At 37.6% G+C, this 15,751-nt stretch overlaps 1 protein-coding gene across 4 annotated transcripts in view; it reads left to right on the top strand.

Moving 5' to 3' along the window:
- Positions 1 to 14,637, top strand: part of HUWE1 (HECT, UBA and WWE domain containing E3 ubiquitin protein ligase 1) — a 286,413-nt gene extending 271,776 nt beyond the window's left edge. For all 4 annotated transcript variants that reach the window (XM_083117661.1, XM_083117662.1, XM_083117659.1 and 1 more), the window contains exons 58-64: positions 116 to 391; positions 1,388 to 1,576; positions 1,933 to 2,120; positions 4,247 to 4,380; positions 10,377 to 10,542; positions 11,257 to 11,447; positions 14,177 to 14,637. In XM_083117661.1, coding sequence (XP_082973787.1) covers positions 116 to 391; positions 1,388 to 1,576; positions 1,933 to 2,120; positions 4,247 to 4,380; positions 10,377 to 10,542; positions 11,257 to 11,447; positions 14,177 to 14,279 — 1,247 coding nt within the window. In that variant the 3' untranslated portion in view covers positions 14,280 to 14,637. The remainder of the gene's footprint in view (positions 1 to 115; positions 392 to 1,387; positions 1,577 to 1,932; positions 2,121 to 4,246; positions 4,381 to 10,376; positions 10,543 to 11,256; positions 11,448 to 14,176) is intronic.
- Positions 14,638 to 15,751: the final 1,114 nt, after the last annotated feature.

Here is a 15,751-nt window from a genome sequence, read left to right as displayed (position 1 = left end):
TATAAAATATTTATACTTACCTACATATGTATGTTGGAGGGTGGCGAGGGTGCATTCAGTGACTTTTGTTTTTAGTATCGTAACATATTTACAATGTAACTACCGTACTTTACAGAAAACCACCGAACAGTTCTTAATCAGATCTTAAGACAATCTACATCCCATCTGGCTGATGGTCCGTTTGCTGTTCTTGTGGACCATACAAGAGTATTGGACTTTGATGTGAAGAGACGGTATTTTCGGTCTGAGCTTGATAGATTGGATGAAGGTATTAGACGTGAAGAACTGGCAGTGCATGTTCGAAGGAATAATATCTTCGAAGATTCTTTCCGTGAATTGCACAGGCGTAATGCAGATGAGTGGAAGAATAGGTTCTACATTGTATTTGAAGGTAAGAATCTGTTGAGTGTACAGTACAGATACTTGAACATTTTAGCAATTTACTGTTATGGATGTAAGAATTACATTACAACTTTTTTACTATGTCAGTTAACCAGAGAATTGTTAAATGAATTGTAGATTCATGTAGGTGATGATCGGAACATGTAGTGTGATATTTGATCTGACGTGTAGCTGAATTGTTAGTACTACTGTCATTGGTACGAGTTCAACTGCAAAGCCACAAAATTTCAGTGTTGACCGAGCATCTTTAGGATGATTGGGAAGCTACTCTGAAAGAAAATGGAACAGACTCCAGTCCAGGAAGCCAGTTAACAGTGACTTCTATGCACTGGCAATGCATCACAGCAGGGAAAGTCTCTTTACAGGCTTTGACCCTCATAGGGCCGTTGCACTTTAAGAGATTTTGGGTATGAAATTCGTTGTTACCATTTCTGAAACTCATACTAGAAAGCACTTTAGTTCTTTGTTATGTTAAAAGTAGGGATGGGCCGATATGAAATTTTTGCCAATACCGATAAAGTACCGATATAAAATTTGCCGATACCCCATAACTGATATTCTACCGATCCAATATAAAATTAGAAATGGTCCTTGAAGAACCTGAAAAGTAAATTGACCTCCTTAATAAATGTGTGTTTCGAGGTGACTGCAGTACAAAAGAAATTGCATATTTAGACATTTACTTTTTTAGAAAGAAGGGTATGTAGATTAACCATAAAAATTACAACAAAATTGCAGAATTTTGCACTAAATCATGAGATATTTATCGATAGATCGGATCAGTAATTTTACTGATACACCGATATGCCTATATATGAGTGAGTGAGTGAGGGAGAGACTGACTCACTCTCTGAGACTGTAATTTGCTGTAAATTGAGAACTATGTGAATTCTAGGAAATTAAATTTATATAACTGTTTGTGTATTTGCTCATTATTTTTTATTATTACTATTATTTATGTATTTATTTTCTCAAATTACAATAGGTGAAGAAGGTCAAGATGCTGGAGGTCTACTTCGAGAATGGTATGTTATCATATCAAGAGAGATATTCAATCCAATGTATGCATTGTTCACTACCTCACCAGGTGACCGAGTAACATACATGATCAACTCCTCTTCACACTGCAACCCAAATCATTTGTGCTACTTTAAATTTGTCGGAAGAGTAATAGGTAAGAATGCTTTTTGATTGAATTTTAAATTTCAAATAATTACTTGTTGTAGATGACTGTGTTGTAAGAATCTGATATGATTTTATGGTTTCTTTTTATACCCATATTTAAGATTTTCTGCAAACCTACCATAATGCAATTAATCAATATACAATTGATTTTCTTTTATTGTCAGGAATTTCATACTTGTATACTTAAAGATATAAATAAATAAATTTGTTTGCAATAAACCTCAGAAAAGAAAAATTACTGAAATTCTTCCTTGTTGCTGTTTAACAAAATGTTATTCTTAGACTTTTGCTTTGTACACATAAAGTAGTAGAATGATAAATATGTATATAACTCTTTTCTTTTAGCTAAAGCCATATATGACAACAAACTACTTGAATGCTACTTCACTCGATCTTTCTACAAGCACATTCTAGGAATATCAGTTAAATACACTGACATGGAGAGTGAAGATTACAGTTTTTATCAAGGATTAGTGTATTTGATGGAGCATTCTGTGAACGAATTGGGATATGATCTCACTTTCAGTACTGAAGTGAGTATTTCAGTTGTATTAGTATTACTAATATTGTATCTACAGAAGTTTGTTAGTATAACGTAAGAAATGCGATCACGTGCATGTGTGTGTATGAAGACAGGATAAATTACTGATGTTTTTAACAACTGAACTGGGTAACCAAATAGAAAATTATTTGTGTAGTTTAGTTACTTATTTTCTGTATTTTTGTTTGCATGTGTACACAAACGCACACAAAGTTGGTTAATATGAGGCAAAATTGTACCATACAAAATTCCAGCATGTCAATTCAAAGAATATGTACCACACAGAATTTTCTTGCTGTTATATACAAGATACATTATATAACATTGATTATACATAAAATCATGTGACACAAGTTCCAATGTCAGGAGATGGAGTTTTGTTTTATAAATAGGAATAGTCCTTGTGTGAAAAGAAGAGAATTGGAATGTCCACCATTGCTCATGTGACCATCAGAGAGTTGTCATAGAATTTACCACTTGAATACTACATGATTAAGTATACTTGTTTAGGATAATTTTTAATATAAGATGAAAACCTTCCTGTTAACTCTTCAAGACGTGACCCATGAGTGGATTGGATTAAACACCAAAACAATGAGATCAATCAATCCTGCTAGATTGCACCCCTCCTCAGTATCTCAAGGTTGCCCATGTCACCTCATTGTGACATTTCCTATTCCTGGAACCACAAATCCTTTTCATCCATGGTGCCACTCCTGGCATATTTATCTGTGCTGAAATGCCATTTTTGATTTGCACACTGGCGGTTGCAGATTTGTATTAAAACGTACACTTTTTACGGGTAGAATGTAGAATCCAATGTGATTTTTACTTAAGCCTTTCTGTGTCCCCTGATCCCCATGCTATATGAAAAACTGTGACTTTTCAGCACATTTGTTTTTCATTCTATTCTATGCATGTAGAAAACATAAGTGCTTCAGGAACATGTGGACGGAGAAAAAAAATTCAGGTCCAAATGCATCCTCAGTTAATGAAGGCAGTGGCCTTCCAAATTCACAATGATTAAAACTAAATGACTTCACGATTGAAATTAATAGTTTTATTTGCACATTTCAAATCTGTTTGAAACAAAACTAAATGGCACAGTGTTGCATCTATAGAAGTTAGAGAAGTCTTTGCCACCCAATTTTGAACTTCCAGTGTTGTCACCAAATACCAGTTATTACCCAAGAAGAGCAATATAGAGATTGCAGGTGTGTACAGGGGTGCATTTTACAAAATGCATAATATACTGAAGTACCCCAGTACTTTTTATGACACAATGTAGATACAGTAGTGCCACAAAGCTTACTTTCCAGTGTTGCCATCTTAATGTTATTTACCCTGGTCTCTGAATATTTTACTTGCACATAGGTGAAACCCAGGTGACACTCTTTATTATTTTTATTGTTATTAGTTGCACACATGCAAATATGCCAGGTAAGGGAGAGGAGCAATAATTACGCTGCTCTCAAAATATTTCCATTGTGAATTTTTAGCTACTCATCATGTGTGATAAATAGTATAGTTAACAAAGTTTCACAAATACAAAAGTAATACCCAAAATCTTCAACTATTGGATGAGATTTTCTAAGATCTGGGAGAACATACGCAAGAGACTCCTAGGCTATTACAGGGGACTTCTTAAAAAGGAAAGTTATTTTTGTGACACTATAGATGCTTTCATTGTTTCTAAGTAATATAACATAAATTATGCCAAGTTTTACTTTAAAATCGTCGAAGGATTCATTAAATACTTGAGTTGTACATTTTAATTGATTGCAAGAACTAGAAAATATGTTATTTGGGTCATTTTATAATTAAAATATGTGCAATATGCTATTACAACTTTTATTTCCTCAAAGTTCAGTTATGTATAATTTATAAATTTTGCTAAATTTTATTTTTAAATCTGTGAAGTTTCACTCCTTATGGAAATGTCCATATGTAAAATTGCTATTTCTGTGACCTGTATTGACATTAATTTTTTCTGCATAATATTCCCACTTATTTATCTGATATAAAGGATGTGAAATTTGAACATTGTAACTTATTTTGTGCCTTGTAAAATTAGAAATTTATAATACTCTTAAAAAAAATGTTCTGTGTATTTAACAGGTGCAAGAGTTTGGAGTAACAGAGGTCCGTGATTTGATTCCTGATGGGCGTAACATAGCTGTATCTGAAGAAAACAAGATGGATTACATTCGGCTAGTGTGTCAAATGAAAATGACTGGTGCGATCAGAAAGCAGTATGTATCAGTACATATTAGAAAGTGTGTGTAGAACAGATAATTAAAATGCTTGCAGTATTCAAACAAAACATTTGCAGACTATTGCAACTGTAGTGGCCTCAGAATGGCATAAGTAATCAAGAATTTGACAATCTTAATTTATTTAATATTGACAAATTCATTGTTATTTAGTGATACAGTTCTTTTACTTACACTAAACTAATGCATTGAAAAGTACAAGTAATTTCTTTGAAATTAAATTATGTTATTTTTGCACTGCGTAAAATTATGCTCTTAGTTTGAGGACAACTGTGGAGCTACTTGAGTAATAATAGGATGAATAGTGTAGAAAGCTAGGAATCGCGTCAGTAGGAATAAATGTGCTGATAATGCATTAGCCATTGACAATCTGCATGACAGGTGTTGACCCAATAAGGTTGAACCTTGGAGTGCAAAATATGACAAATGATTGAAAATGCTGAAATAATGAAACAAAAATTTGGGTGTTTATAATATTTGAATATACACTGCTCGCCATTAAAATTGCAACACCCAGAAGGAAATGAGATAGAAACACGAAACTTGGCAAATATGTAGTTCATAATAAGATAAGAAAATGATTACAGTTAGAGCTCGGTGGTGTGGCATGTGACACGTAGAACATGGTTGCATAACCCCAAGGAGCTAGTAGCGTGTACAGCCTCCACAGGTGGCAATAACTGCTGCAACACGGCGAGGCATGGACAGAATGAGTCTATCGATGTCTGCTTGTGGTATGGCGTCCCAAGCGGCTTCCACACGGTGACAGAGGTCTTCAACATTACGTGCCGGAAACCTGAGTTGGGCCAGCCGGCGACCCACCATGGACTAGGGGTGGCCAGATCCGGATCCTGGCGGATCCGAAATCCGGATCCGGTTGGTTCCGGATCCTTAGGATCCGGATCCTAAAATTTTTCGGATCCGGATCTGTGGATCCGGATCCGCGGATCCGGAATTTTCAGATCCGGATCTGGATCCAGAACTTTCGGATCCGGATTCAGAACTTTCGGATCCGGATCCAGAACTTTCGGATCCGGATCCAAAACTTTCGGATCCGGTACTTTCAGATCCGGATCAGGTACTTTCGGATCCGGATCCGGAATTTTCGGATCCGGATCCGTTTTGCCATCCCACATGCGCTTCTTTGGAAAGTAAGAATGTGCTTATAACATATTGTTACCTGCTAATATACATATATATATAATATACATACACACACATATATATATATATAGTGTGTGTGCTCGCGTGCGCGGTTTGTAATTAATTAATACACTTACTTACTAGGGAGGTCTAAGTCTCCCCCTCCGATTTCCATGAAACTTGGCAGGTGTATAGAGCCCCCCCCTCAAATGTCAAGATGAGGAGAAATTGAAGTCCCCGAAACCACGTAAATATGGCATAGGAAGAAACAGGGGGCATACGGCCTCTCTATACACCTGTCAAATTTCATGGGAATCGGAGGGGGACACAGGGGTCAGATCCCCACTTCAATTTGTCCTCATCTTGACATTTGAGAGGAGGTTGCCCTCTAGAACAAATTTTTTCCGAAACAAAAAAACACGTATTTCTTCTGCCAAGTTTCATGGAAATCTGAGGGGGACACAGGGGCCAGATCCCCACTTCAATTTGTCCTCATCTTGACAATTCTGTGGGTTTCGCCCTGTAAAACCGTTTTTTAGCTGAAACAAAAAAAAAAAAACATGTATTTCTTCCTTTGGGCCCCACTATACACCTGCCAAGTTTCATGGAAATCGGAGGGGGACACACAAATCAAATGCCCACTTAAATTTGTCCTCATATTGACATTTGAGGGGGGTTGCCCCCTAAAATCGTTTTTTAGCCGAAACAAAAAAAACACGTATTTCTTCATTTGGGCCCGTTTATACACACACCTACCAAGTATCATGGAAATCGGAGGGGGACACAGGGGTCCGATCCTCACTTCAATTTGTCCTCATCTTGACATTTGAGGGGGTTGTGCCCCCTAAAACCGTTTTTTAGCTGAAACAAAAAAAGCACTTATTTCTTCCATTGGGCCCCACTATACACCTGCCAAGTTTTATGGAAATGGGAGGGACACAGGGGTCAGATCCTCACTTCAATTTGTCCTCATCTTGACATTTGAGGGGGTTTTGCCCCCTAAAACCGTTTTTTATCTGAAACAAAAAAACACGTATTTCTTCCATTGGGCCCCACTATACAGTATACACCTGCCAAGTTTCATGGAAATCGGAAAGACACAGGGGTCAGATCCTCACTTCAATTTGTCCTCATCTTGACATTTGAGGGGGTTTTGCCCCCTAAAACCGTTTTTTAGCTGAAACAAAAAAAAACACGTATTTCTTCATTTGGGCCCGTTTATACACACACCTGCCAAGTATCATGGAAATCGGAGGGGGACACAGGGTCAGATCCTCACTTCAATTTTTCCTCATCTTGACATTTGAGGGGGTTTTGCCCCCTAAAACCGTTTTTTTATCTGAAACAAAAAAACACGTATTTCTTCCATTGGGCCCCACTATACACCTGCCAAGTTTCATGGAAATCGGAAAGACACAGGGGTCAGATCCTCACTTCAATTTGTCCTCATCTTGACATTTGAGGGGGTTTTGCCCCCTAAAACCGTTTTTTAGCTGAAACAAAAAAACACGTAATTCTTCCTTTGGGCCCCACTATACTGCCAAGTTTCATGGAAATCGGAGGGGGACCTTTAAATAACCTCCCTTGTTAGTCTTACACTTTGTAATTATTTAACACTACATATATTATAATGTTTTATTTTAATTTGTAAAACTGTAACTGTAGAACAATTGTATAATTTTTCTATAACATTTCTATCTTGTTATATGTGTTAAAGGTTTCATCCTGGAATGGAATGTCTCACATTTATGTGTGTTTTCATTTCCAATACATTCGAATGAATACATATTCGTTTCAATGGCATTTACAAAATCACTTCGGACATTTGTGCACGAGTGTGTTAGCCGATGCGTAGCAAAGTATTTTAGGAACAACACTTGAAAAAAATTCTTGTAGGACTAAGGTGTGGTAATATTATAATGGGATTGAGATACGAAACTCTTGGATCCGGATCCGGATTTTCGGATCCGGATCCAGATCCGAAACTTTCAGACCCGGATCCGGATCCGCGGATCCGGAACTCTCGGATCCGGATCCAGATCCGAAACTTTCAGACCCGGATCCGGAGCTCTCGGATCCGGATCCAGATCCGGAAATTTCGGATCCGGATCCAGATCCGGAACTTTCGGATCCGGATCCAGATCCGAATTTCTCGGATCCGGATCCGGGATTTTCGGATCCGGATCCGGGATTTTCGGATCCGGATCCGGGATTTTCGGATCCGGATCCGGGATTTTCGGATCCGGATCCGGGATTTTCGGATCCGGATCCGGGATTTTCGGATCCGGATCCGGGATTTTCGGATCCGGATCCGGAATTTACGGATCCGGATCCGGAATTTACGGATCCGGATCCGGAATTTACGGATCCGGATCCGGGATTTTCGGATCCGGATCCGGATTTCTCGGATCCGGATCCAAGCAGATCCGGATCCGGATCCAAACGGATCTGGATTTTTCGGATCCGGATCCGTTTGGCCATCCCTACCATGGACCAGACATGTTCAATTGGCGACATATCCGGCGAACGTGCTGGCCAAGGAAGCAGGGCACGTGGTTAGCTTCCATAAATGCGAGGACATTCTTTGCAACATGGGGGCGCACGTTATCCTGTTGAAAAGTGGCATTATGCAGTGCATGGATTAATGGGACAGCAACAGGGGTGAGAACCTGTGTGATGTACCGTTGGCTGTTCAATGTCCCTTGAATGCGTACGAGACGCGAACGAACACCTATGGCGATGGCACCCCATACCATGATACCCAATGAAGGCCCTGTGTGATGATGCATGATGCAGGCGTCATGAAGCCTAGTGCCACGGTGTCGCCACACGCGTGTACGTCCATCATGATGATGTATACAGAAGCGGGATTCATCAGAGAACACTACAGCATTCCACTCCGCCATCCATGCATGACGGTCTTGGCACCATCTCAGACGCAACCGCCTATGCTCTAGCGTCTGAGGAATCCGCAACAGTGGGTGCCGGGAAAAAATTCCCCGGTTCCCCAAACGATGAAGCACGGTTCGTGGGGACACTGGACGTTGTAAAACATCCCATACTTCATGCGCAATCCTTGTTGACGTGGCCGTTCTGTCTGTAAGGGCCATGCGTATCAGACGTCTGTCCTCTACGTCGCTCTACAGTGCCTTCCTGGACCCACTGGTTCCATACACGGATCACTGTGGATGCATTCCATCCTACACAGGCACCGATCTCACGGTAGTATAATCCGCATTCACGGTATGCAACAATTCGGCCGCGATCGAACTGGGAAACCTGCTGGAATCGCTGCCGTATTCGACGATGTGGCATTGCTGACCGATTTTAACACACTACACTCACGACCATGCACTTTCCCTGCTCTTCTGCACCTATCTGACCTGCTACAGGTACCACTTACCAGATGGCATGGCAGGCGCACATGACGGCCTTGAACACCTAATCATTTCCTTCTGCACCTCTCCTCTACACACTGTGCACATTTCGTCCGATTCCGATTACTCCTGTTGGGTGTTGCATTTTTAATGGCGAGCAGTTTATATATATAAAAACACAGGAATAGGATCAGAAAAGTTGCCAGAAGGGCGGATAAATATTAATGATGAAGGAGACAGTAAACACTTAGCACACGAAGAGAAATTATCCTATATTTCGCGATCTGAGTCGCATTTTCAAGTTGAAGGAGAGAGATCGGCGTTACTTAGAGAAGAGGCACAGAATACTGACCGTAGCGTCTCTACGATCAGTGTTGCCAGAAACAGTTGATAGATGATGAGAAGTACTTTCACCAGTGTTTACTGTAAGGTGGGTGGGTAATTTTGGGGAGGATAGGAAAGGGTTACTGCTTGGCTAGGTTGAGTCCGGGGGGTATAGTGGCGTGCATGCCCATTATGTAGGCTCTTCCCATCGCCTGCGGAAAGATGTGTCAGAGCCGGGGGGGTAAAAGATGGATGATGGCAACACGGAAGCAGTTATTGAAGGTGGTGTTATGGCTGTTGGTGTGGATGGCAACAGTGAAATCGGAGTTTTGGGTGGAGAAATGGTGATTATTAATCCTTAGATTCAAGGGGGTGGAGGTTTCGCCTATGTAGAAGTTGCCGCAGATTTGGCGAACTGATTTGAACTGTACTGTTTGTTATCCTCACTAATGCAGTGCACTACTTCCACAGGCAATTTGATGACAGTGTTGGGTGAGAGAAGAGCATTAGTGGGGTATGGAATGAAAGTATGCTATGAAATCTTTCAATTATTTTCCACCTGTTGGAAAGGAGGAAACACTCACCAGACACAGGAAAACAATCAAATTTTCGCACCGCATCTTCAGATTATTCAGAATATTATTCATTTTTATTCTTCAGAATATTCCAAAACTTGGTTAAGTGTGATTCCAAGTGTGAGTGTTAGCTGAAATATGGTGACCTCCTTCCAGACTTGTTCATGCCTGTAATGTAATTTAGTAAAAAATATACCATTATGTTATTTTTATAAACACCTAATTCATGTGTCATGGTTTTTTAAAGTAAATGTCTATCTAAATACAAAGTTCTTTAAAATCTACTGCTGTCTTCTGCTTACAGATATTAATTAAGAAAGATTATATATATAATTATAATAATAAACCATATATGTTCCTGAAGCAACAGTTGCAATTTTTTATCAGATCTGTAGAATATCAGCTATTGGTATCAGTAAAAAATCCATCTCTACTTACTATTTGTGCAGTTTTGGTGCAGGAGGAAGTTATGTCAGATACTTAGCAGTTCTTGATTTTATATGGTTCATGGTTTCTTTAACACTGTTGTTTCAATTGGTATCTTTTTTTTCTCCAGGCTTAACGCCTTCTTGGAAGGTTTTTATGATATTATTCCAAAGAGATTGATCTCCATCTTCAATGAACAAGAACTGGAACTACTTATCTCAGGGTTACCTAATGTGGATATTGAAGACTTGAAAACCAATACAGAATATCATAAATATCAGCCCACATCCCTCCAGGTAGGCTTTTTTGTGTTTTTTAGATGTGTCTTAGAATCGATGTTGCTTTGAGTTGCATCATAAAATGATTAATGGAATAATTTCGTACATTCATGAATGACATGAGAAATACATGAAAATTGAAAATTCTGACAACTTAAAAAATGCTATGTATGGTATTCATACAGTTATGAAATGCCAATGTCAGCGAAGAATTCAAATGACAAAAAGCAGTTTTCATCACATCTACACCTATCTTGAAAAGTGTAACTATTTTTCTTCAAGGACCTGTGGCTAAAGAGCTTAAAATTGTGTGAAAATGTGAAATATTTGAAAGAATTTTAATTTGTTTCAAGATTGGAGAAATTTAAATGTGTGTTGCAGAAAAACATCAAATCTGGGAGTATAAAATTGGTGTTTCACTGTATTTGTTTCATTCTTTGTGTGTGTATTTTATTGAACACTGAAATTTATTGTAGATTTCAAGTTTTAATAGCTACTTCTTCTAAATCATAACTTTGTAGTAGTGAAACCTACATTATGTGTAATAGCCTTTACAAGAAAGCATCGTAACATGTATTATTTAAACTGGGAATCTTGTTGAAAATGTAAAAGTGGGGTGCAACTCCATAATAATATTTCTGGAAATTTGTCATTTCTTAGTTTTAGTATAGAGAAAGATAAATGGATTTTGAACTAAAGATACAAATTAATATTGTAATCTCTTGATTTCAGATCCAATGGTTTTGGCGAGCTTTACGTTCATTTGATCAAGCAGACAGAGCCAAATTCTTGCAGTTTGTTACAGGCACCTCTAAAGTTCCCTTGCAAGGATTTGGTGCTCTTGAAGGCATGAATGGTGTACAAAAATTCCAAATTCATCGTGATGATCGATCAACTGATCGTTTGCCTTCAGCACATACATGGTAAGAATTTATTTTTTCCTGACATGTGTGTGTGCTTCACTCTGTAAAATTGTTTTTGAAAAAAAAAAATGGGGTAAGACTGTTACACCTTACTGGAACTCGCTAACAAAATGGCTGCTCTGAACCTTCTTATACACAATGAGAAGGACACCATCGATGACTTTTTTTTTAGTCAAGGTTTATCAAAAATTAATTGATATTTTTAATGCATGGAATATAACAATTGTCATTACTAACATCAATAATAATCCTTCCACTCTGTTTAGTGCTATATAACCATTCTTTGATGAACATATGTTGCTCCATAGATACCGGAATGACAGTCAACTCAATCAAGTTCCCCAGTGGAATAGTGATAATGTAGCTGCCTTGTAGTCAAAGGGTCCTGGGTTCAATACCTGGTACCACATGGCATGGTGGTTCAGATCCCACTTTAATCTGTAGGCCCAGTCCTGACTAGCCTTCCTGTGCATCAAGTGGACTTAAAATAACAAATGAATCAACTAATCCAGTTGCTAACATCTGGATCTTTCTAGTAGAATCCATTGTGGATACTCTGCCCTCCAGGAAGCATCTGGAAGTAAGCTTGGGTTCCAGTGCAGATACACTACATAATTCCATTGTCAGCTGAACAAAGGCTTATTACTGTGAACTTTTGTTGGTTCAGTTTGATATTATTGCCCAACACAACACACAATTCAACTACTCATTTTCCTGTAAACATATCCAAAATAGTTGGCATGCGTAGAACGTTTGGAGCTTGTGAACTTTATTTTTTTAAATGTTTGGCAGTTGGAAAGCTTCCAAATGCAATTGAAGTAAGCTTTAAATGATATGAAGTTACTGTGCATGGCACTGAGATCAGTTATTTTCAATATGGAGTTTGTTATAAATATTGAGTGGCACTTTATGTTGAATATATATACTGCTGGACAAAAAAAACCGGACACCTTAATATTTGACATCTGAATTGCAATTACTTATGAATTACGTTCTCAGTTAAGTATTGAACAATTGAACATTCATTATTGAACATTTTGCATAGTTTTCCATTTACTATTTATTTATTTATTTACTCGTATTTACTTATTTGGGACACCTAGTAGGCTCAAAATTAATTTCATGCAATTTTGTTTTAATTTATTGATTTTCAATTCCTGTTGATGTTATTTTGTTTAATGTCTAGAGAGGCATGAATTTTGGTTCATAGTAACCATAGTAACAGATATTATTGATATTGTCATTTCTGGTGTTTATCTTGCAAGTGTATTGTAAGTTTGCTAGCTTGAAAATGAGACGTAAGCAGGTAGTAAAAGCAGTAGCTCTTCGTGATGATGGTCGTATATTGCTAGGGTGCTAAATATAGCACAAAGTACTATCAATGAAGCTCTCAGACAGTATGATGCAACTTGTTTCTATGGTAGAAGACCGGGTTCTGGTCGGAAACGATGCACAACAGCACGGGAAGATCGTTTCATGTGTATCATAGTCTTAACGGAACCATCGTACGACTTCAAATATTGTGGCACGGCGTTTGAGAAATGTTCATAGAGCTGTGGTTTCTTCACGAACAGTTCGTAGAAGACTAAATGAAAGTGGTTTATCATCTCGGAGGCCAGCTAGACGTCCCAGGTTGTTAGCACGTCACCGGAAGCGAAGACTGGAATTTGCTACACAACACTTACATTGGAATGTGGAGCAGTGAGAAAAGGTTTTATTCTCCGATGAGTCAAAATTCAACCTATGTTCATCAGATGGGTGTGAACAAGTGTACAGAAGACCTAGTGAGCGTTATGCACAATGTTGTTTCGTTGAAATAACACCCTTTCGAGGCGGTGGTGTAATGGTCTGGGGAGGTATTTTTTACAAGGACGTACAGAGTTGGTTCTTGTAGAGAATGGGGCAATGACAGCTCGCAGGTATATTACAGATTGTTTTGCAGATCATGTAGTACCATATGCACCATTCATAGGCCCAGATTTTGTTTTTATGCATGACAATGCGCGTCCTCACATTGCAAATATTGTCACGGAGTACCTGGACAAAGTTGGGATTACGCGATGAGAATGGCCACCACAAAGTCTGGACCTAAATCCGATAGAGCATGTCTGGGATCAACTGAAACGACATATCAGAAACCGTGCAATAGTTCCAGGAACAATTGAAGAGCTAAGACTTGCTATTCACGAAGAATGGGAGCAATTGGACCAATAAGTGATTGCCAACCTTATTCGAAGTATGCCACTGAGGTTACAAGTTGTAATTGATGGCAGGGGAGGTAACACCCGCTACTAGACAGCTTATATACCCCACCAGTAGCACTTAACAATATTAAAACAAAATATTGCTAAGATTTTTTTTTTCTAATTTTTTTTGGTAGTTTTCTGTAACTTTCGTTTATGTTCTAATTTAACTTATTAACAATAAATTTTAATTTGCTTTCTGTTGAATATATTCAAGTTTTTTTATTTCCAATAATTTCTGCAACATTTAGTTAGCCTTCGAATCAGAATTTATGCGTTATCACAAAAAATGCAAGTGTCCGGTTTTTTTTGTCCAGCAGTATATTATGTGGTGCGTCCCCTTTTGAAGTTTACATGTCATCTTTAGTATAACCTGTACGTGTTTGGATATGCAACAGTAGTAACAGTTTGCAGTGGATGTGTTAGCTAATTTATTTTGTCTGTTGCTCTTGCACATATGCCAATCATGTTGTTCTTCTCTTACAGCTTCAACCAATTAGATCTTCCAGTATATGAAACGTACGACAAGTTACGAACTTACCTTCTGAAAGCAATTCATGAGTGCTCAGAAGGTTTTGGATTTGCATAAAGAAAATCTACATAGACACGTTTTGGAGACTGAACTGTTAGTTAAAGTTTTGAAGTTATGTGTTTTGAGAGTTATTCTAAGTTAATTCATATGAGAGTTAGAATATTTATATATTTCATGTAAATCAGATTTCTTTTTTCATTGATATTTGTGAAGTTAAATTCATATGTTTGTTCTGTGTATAAAGCTGGAGCATTTGTTGAGATTTGAAGAAAATGAATTCTGGCTTGCCTTTACGCCAGTTTAGAAGAAAGATTGAGTCGGGTAGACATAAAAAATGAATTTAATTATACACATGTTGTGTCTTTGTTGGAATGTACCCTTCCCTAAGAGGAATAAAAATTTACAGTGAAATAGATTTTTTATTTATTTGATTTGAGTACCTCTTACTAGTATCCAATTTAAGATACAGTTTTTTCCTACGTGTACACTCCTGTTCAGATAAAGTGGCACACTTTGTGGGGTTTAACAGTTGAAACACACGTCACTTTATCTGAACAGGAGTACACAAGGTTAATGTTATTTTGCATAATGTCATCGTTTTTATGATTTTTTAAGATCATTAACAATACATTGGATATGGCATATTTTGTTTTTGATGGAAACACACTGAAATGTTTATTTTATGTTTTTGAAAGGTGACATGTTTTTTCTACCATATTTTGTTACAAAATGATGTGAAATAAAATGCAAAACTTATATACATGAAATTTTGACACAAAAAGATGGCGATAGACCTGAAAAATCAGGAAAAGTTGGGTAATTTTGCTTTGACTGAGAGAGCCAAAAGAGTAAATGTTGTATAAACATTTTCTTGCTTTCTTCACTTGCAATATCTGTGATGAACAGATTTATATCCACTGCTTCAAAAGCAGTTATTGCATATGAGTAATTACTGTATTTACTCATCTATAGTACACACTTTTTTCCAAAATTTTGCTCACAAAAACTGTTGTGCGTATTATGCACAGAATAATTTGGACAGCCGACATGAAACCATACAGCATCATTCCATGATTTTTGTGACACTTGCATTGATTTTTCATGTTTACTGAACCCTATCATGTTATATATCATTGTAAAGCTTAAATTCTGAAGTTTCTGAATATGGCAACAGTATTACATTCAAGACTGTGACACTAATGTGAAATGCGGTTGAAATAACTTCAACACAAAATGAAGGAACGTTCTGATTTTTATGGTACTTTGGATGAAAGAAAAGATAAGGAAAGAGAAATAATTCAAATGTATTACTGGCCAAATAATATTATATATATATATATATGGAGTGTGTAAATGCCTTAATGGAAGAAATCTTGTGCTGCTAACTGCTAGTTTGAAGGTCCTGAATGTGCCTCGTATAAATGTTACGTTAGTCATGGGTAAAGTATATATTTTGAAGGTTTTTTTTAGAAAAAGTAAAGAAGGAATGAGCAAAACCACATATAAAAGTTTGAAAGCCATTTCCCACC

This window comes from Lepisma saccharinum, chromosome 2 (genome assembly GCF_977018435.1).
Source record: "Lepisma saccharinum chromosome 2, izLepSacc3.1, whole genome shotgun sequence".
In the NCBI taxonomy this organism is placed as follows: domain Eukaryota; kingdom Metazoa; phylum Arthropoda; class Insecta; order Zygentoma; family Lepismatidae; genus Lepisma; species Lepisma saccharinum.
The sequence above is the reverse complement of the archived record's forward strand: the minus strand, read 5'-3'. Positions and strand labels throughout refer to the sequence as shown.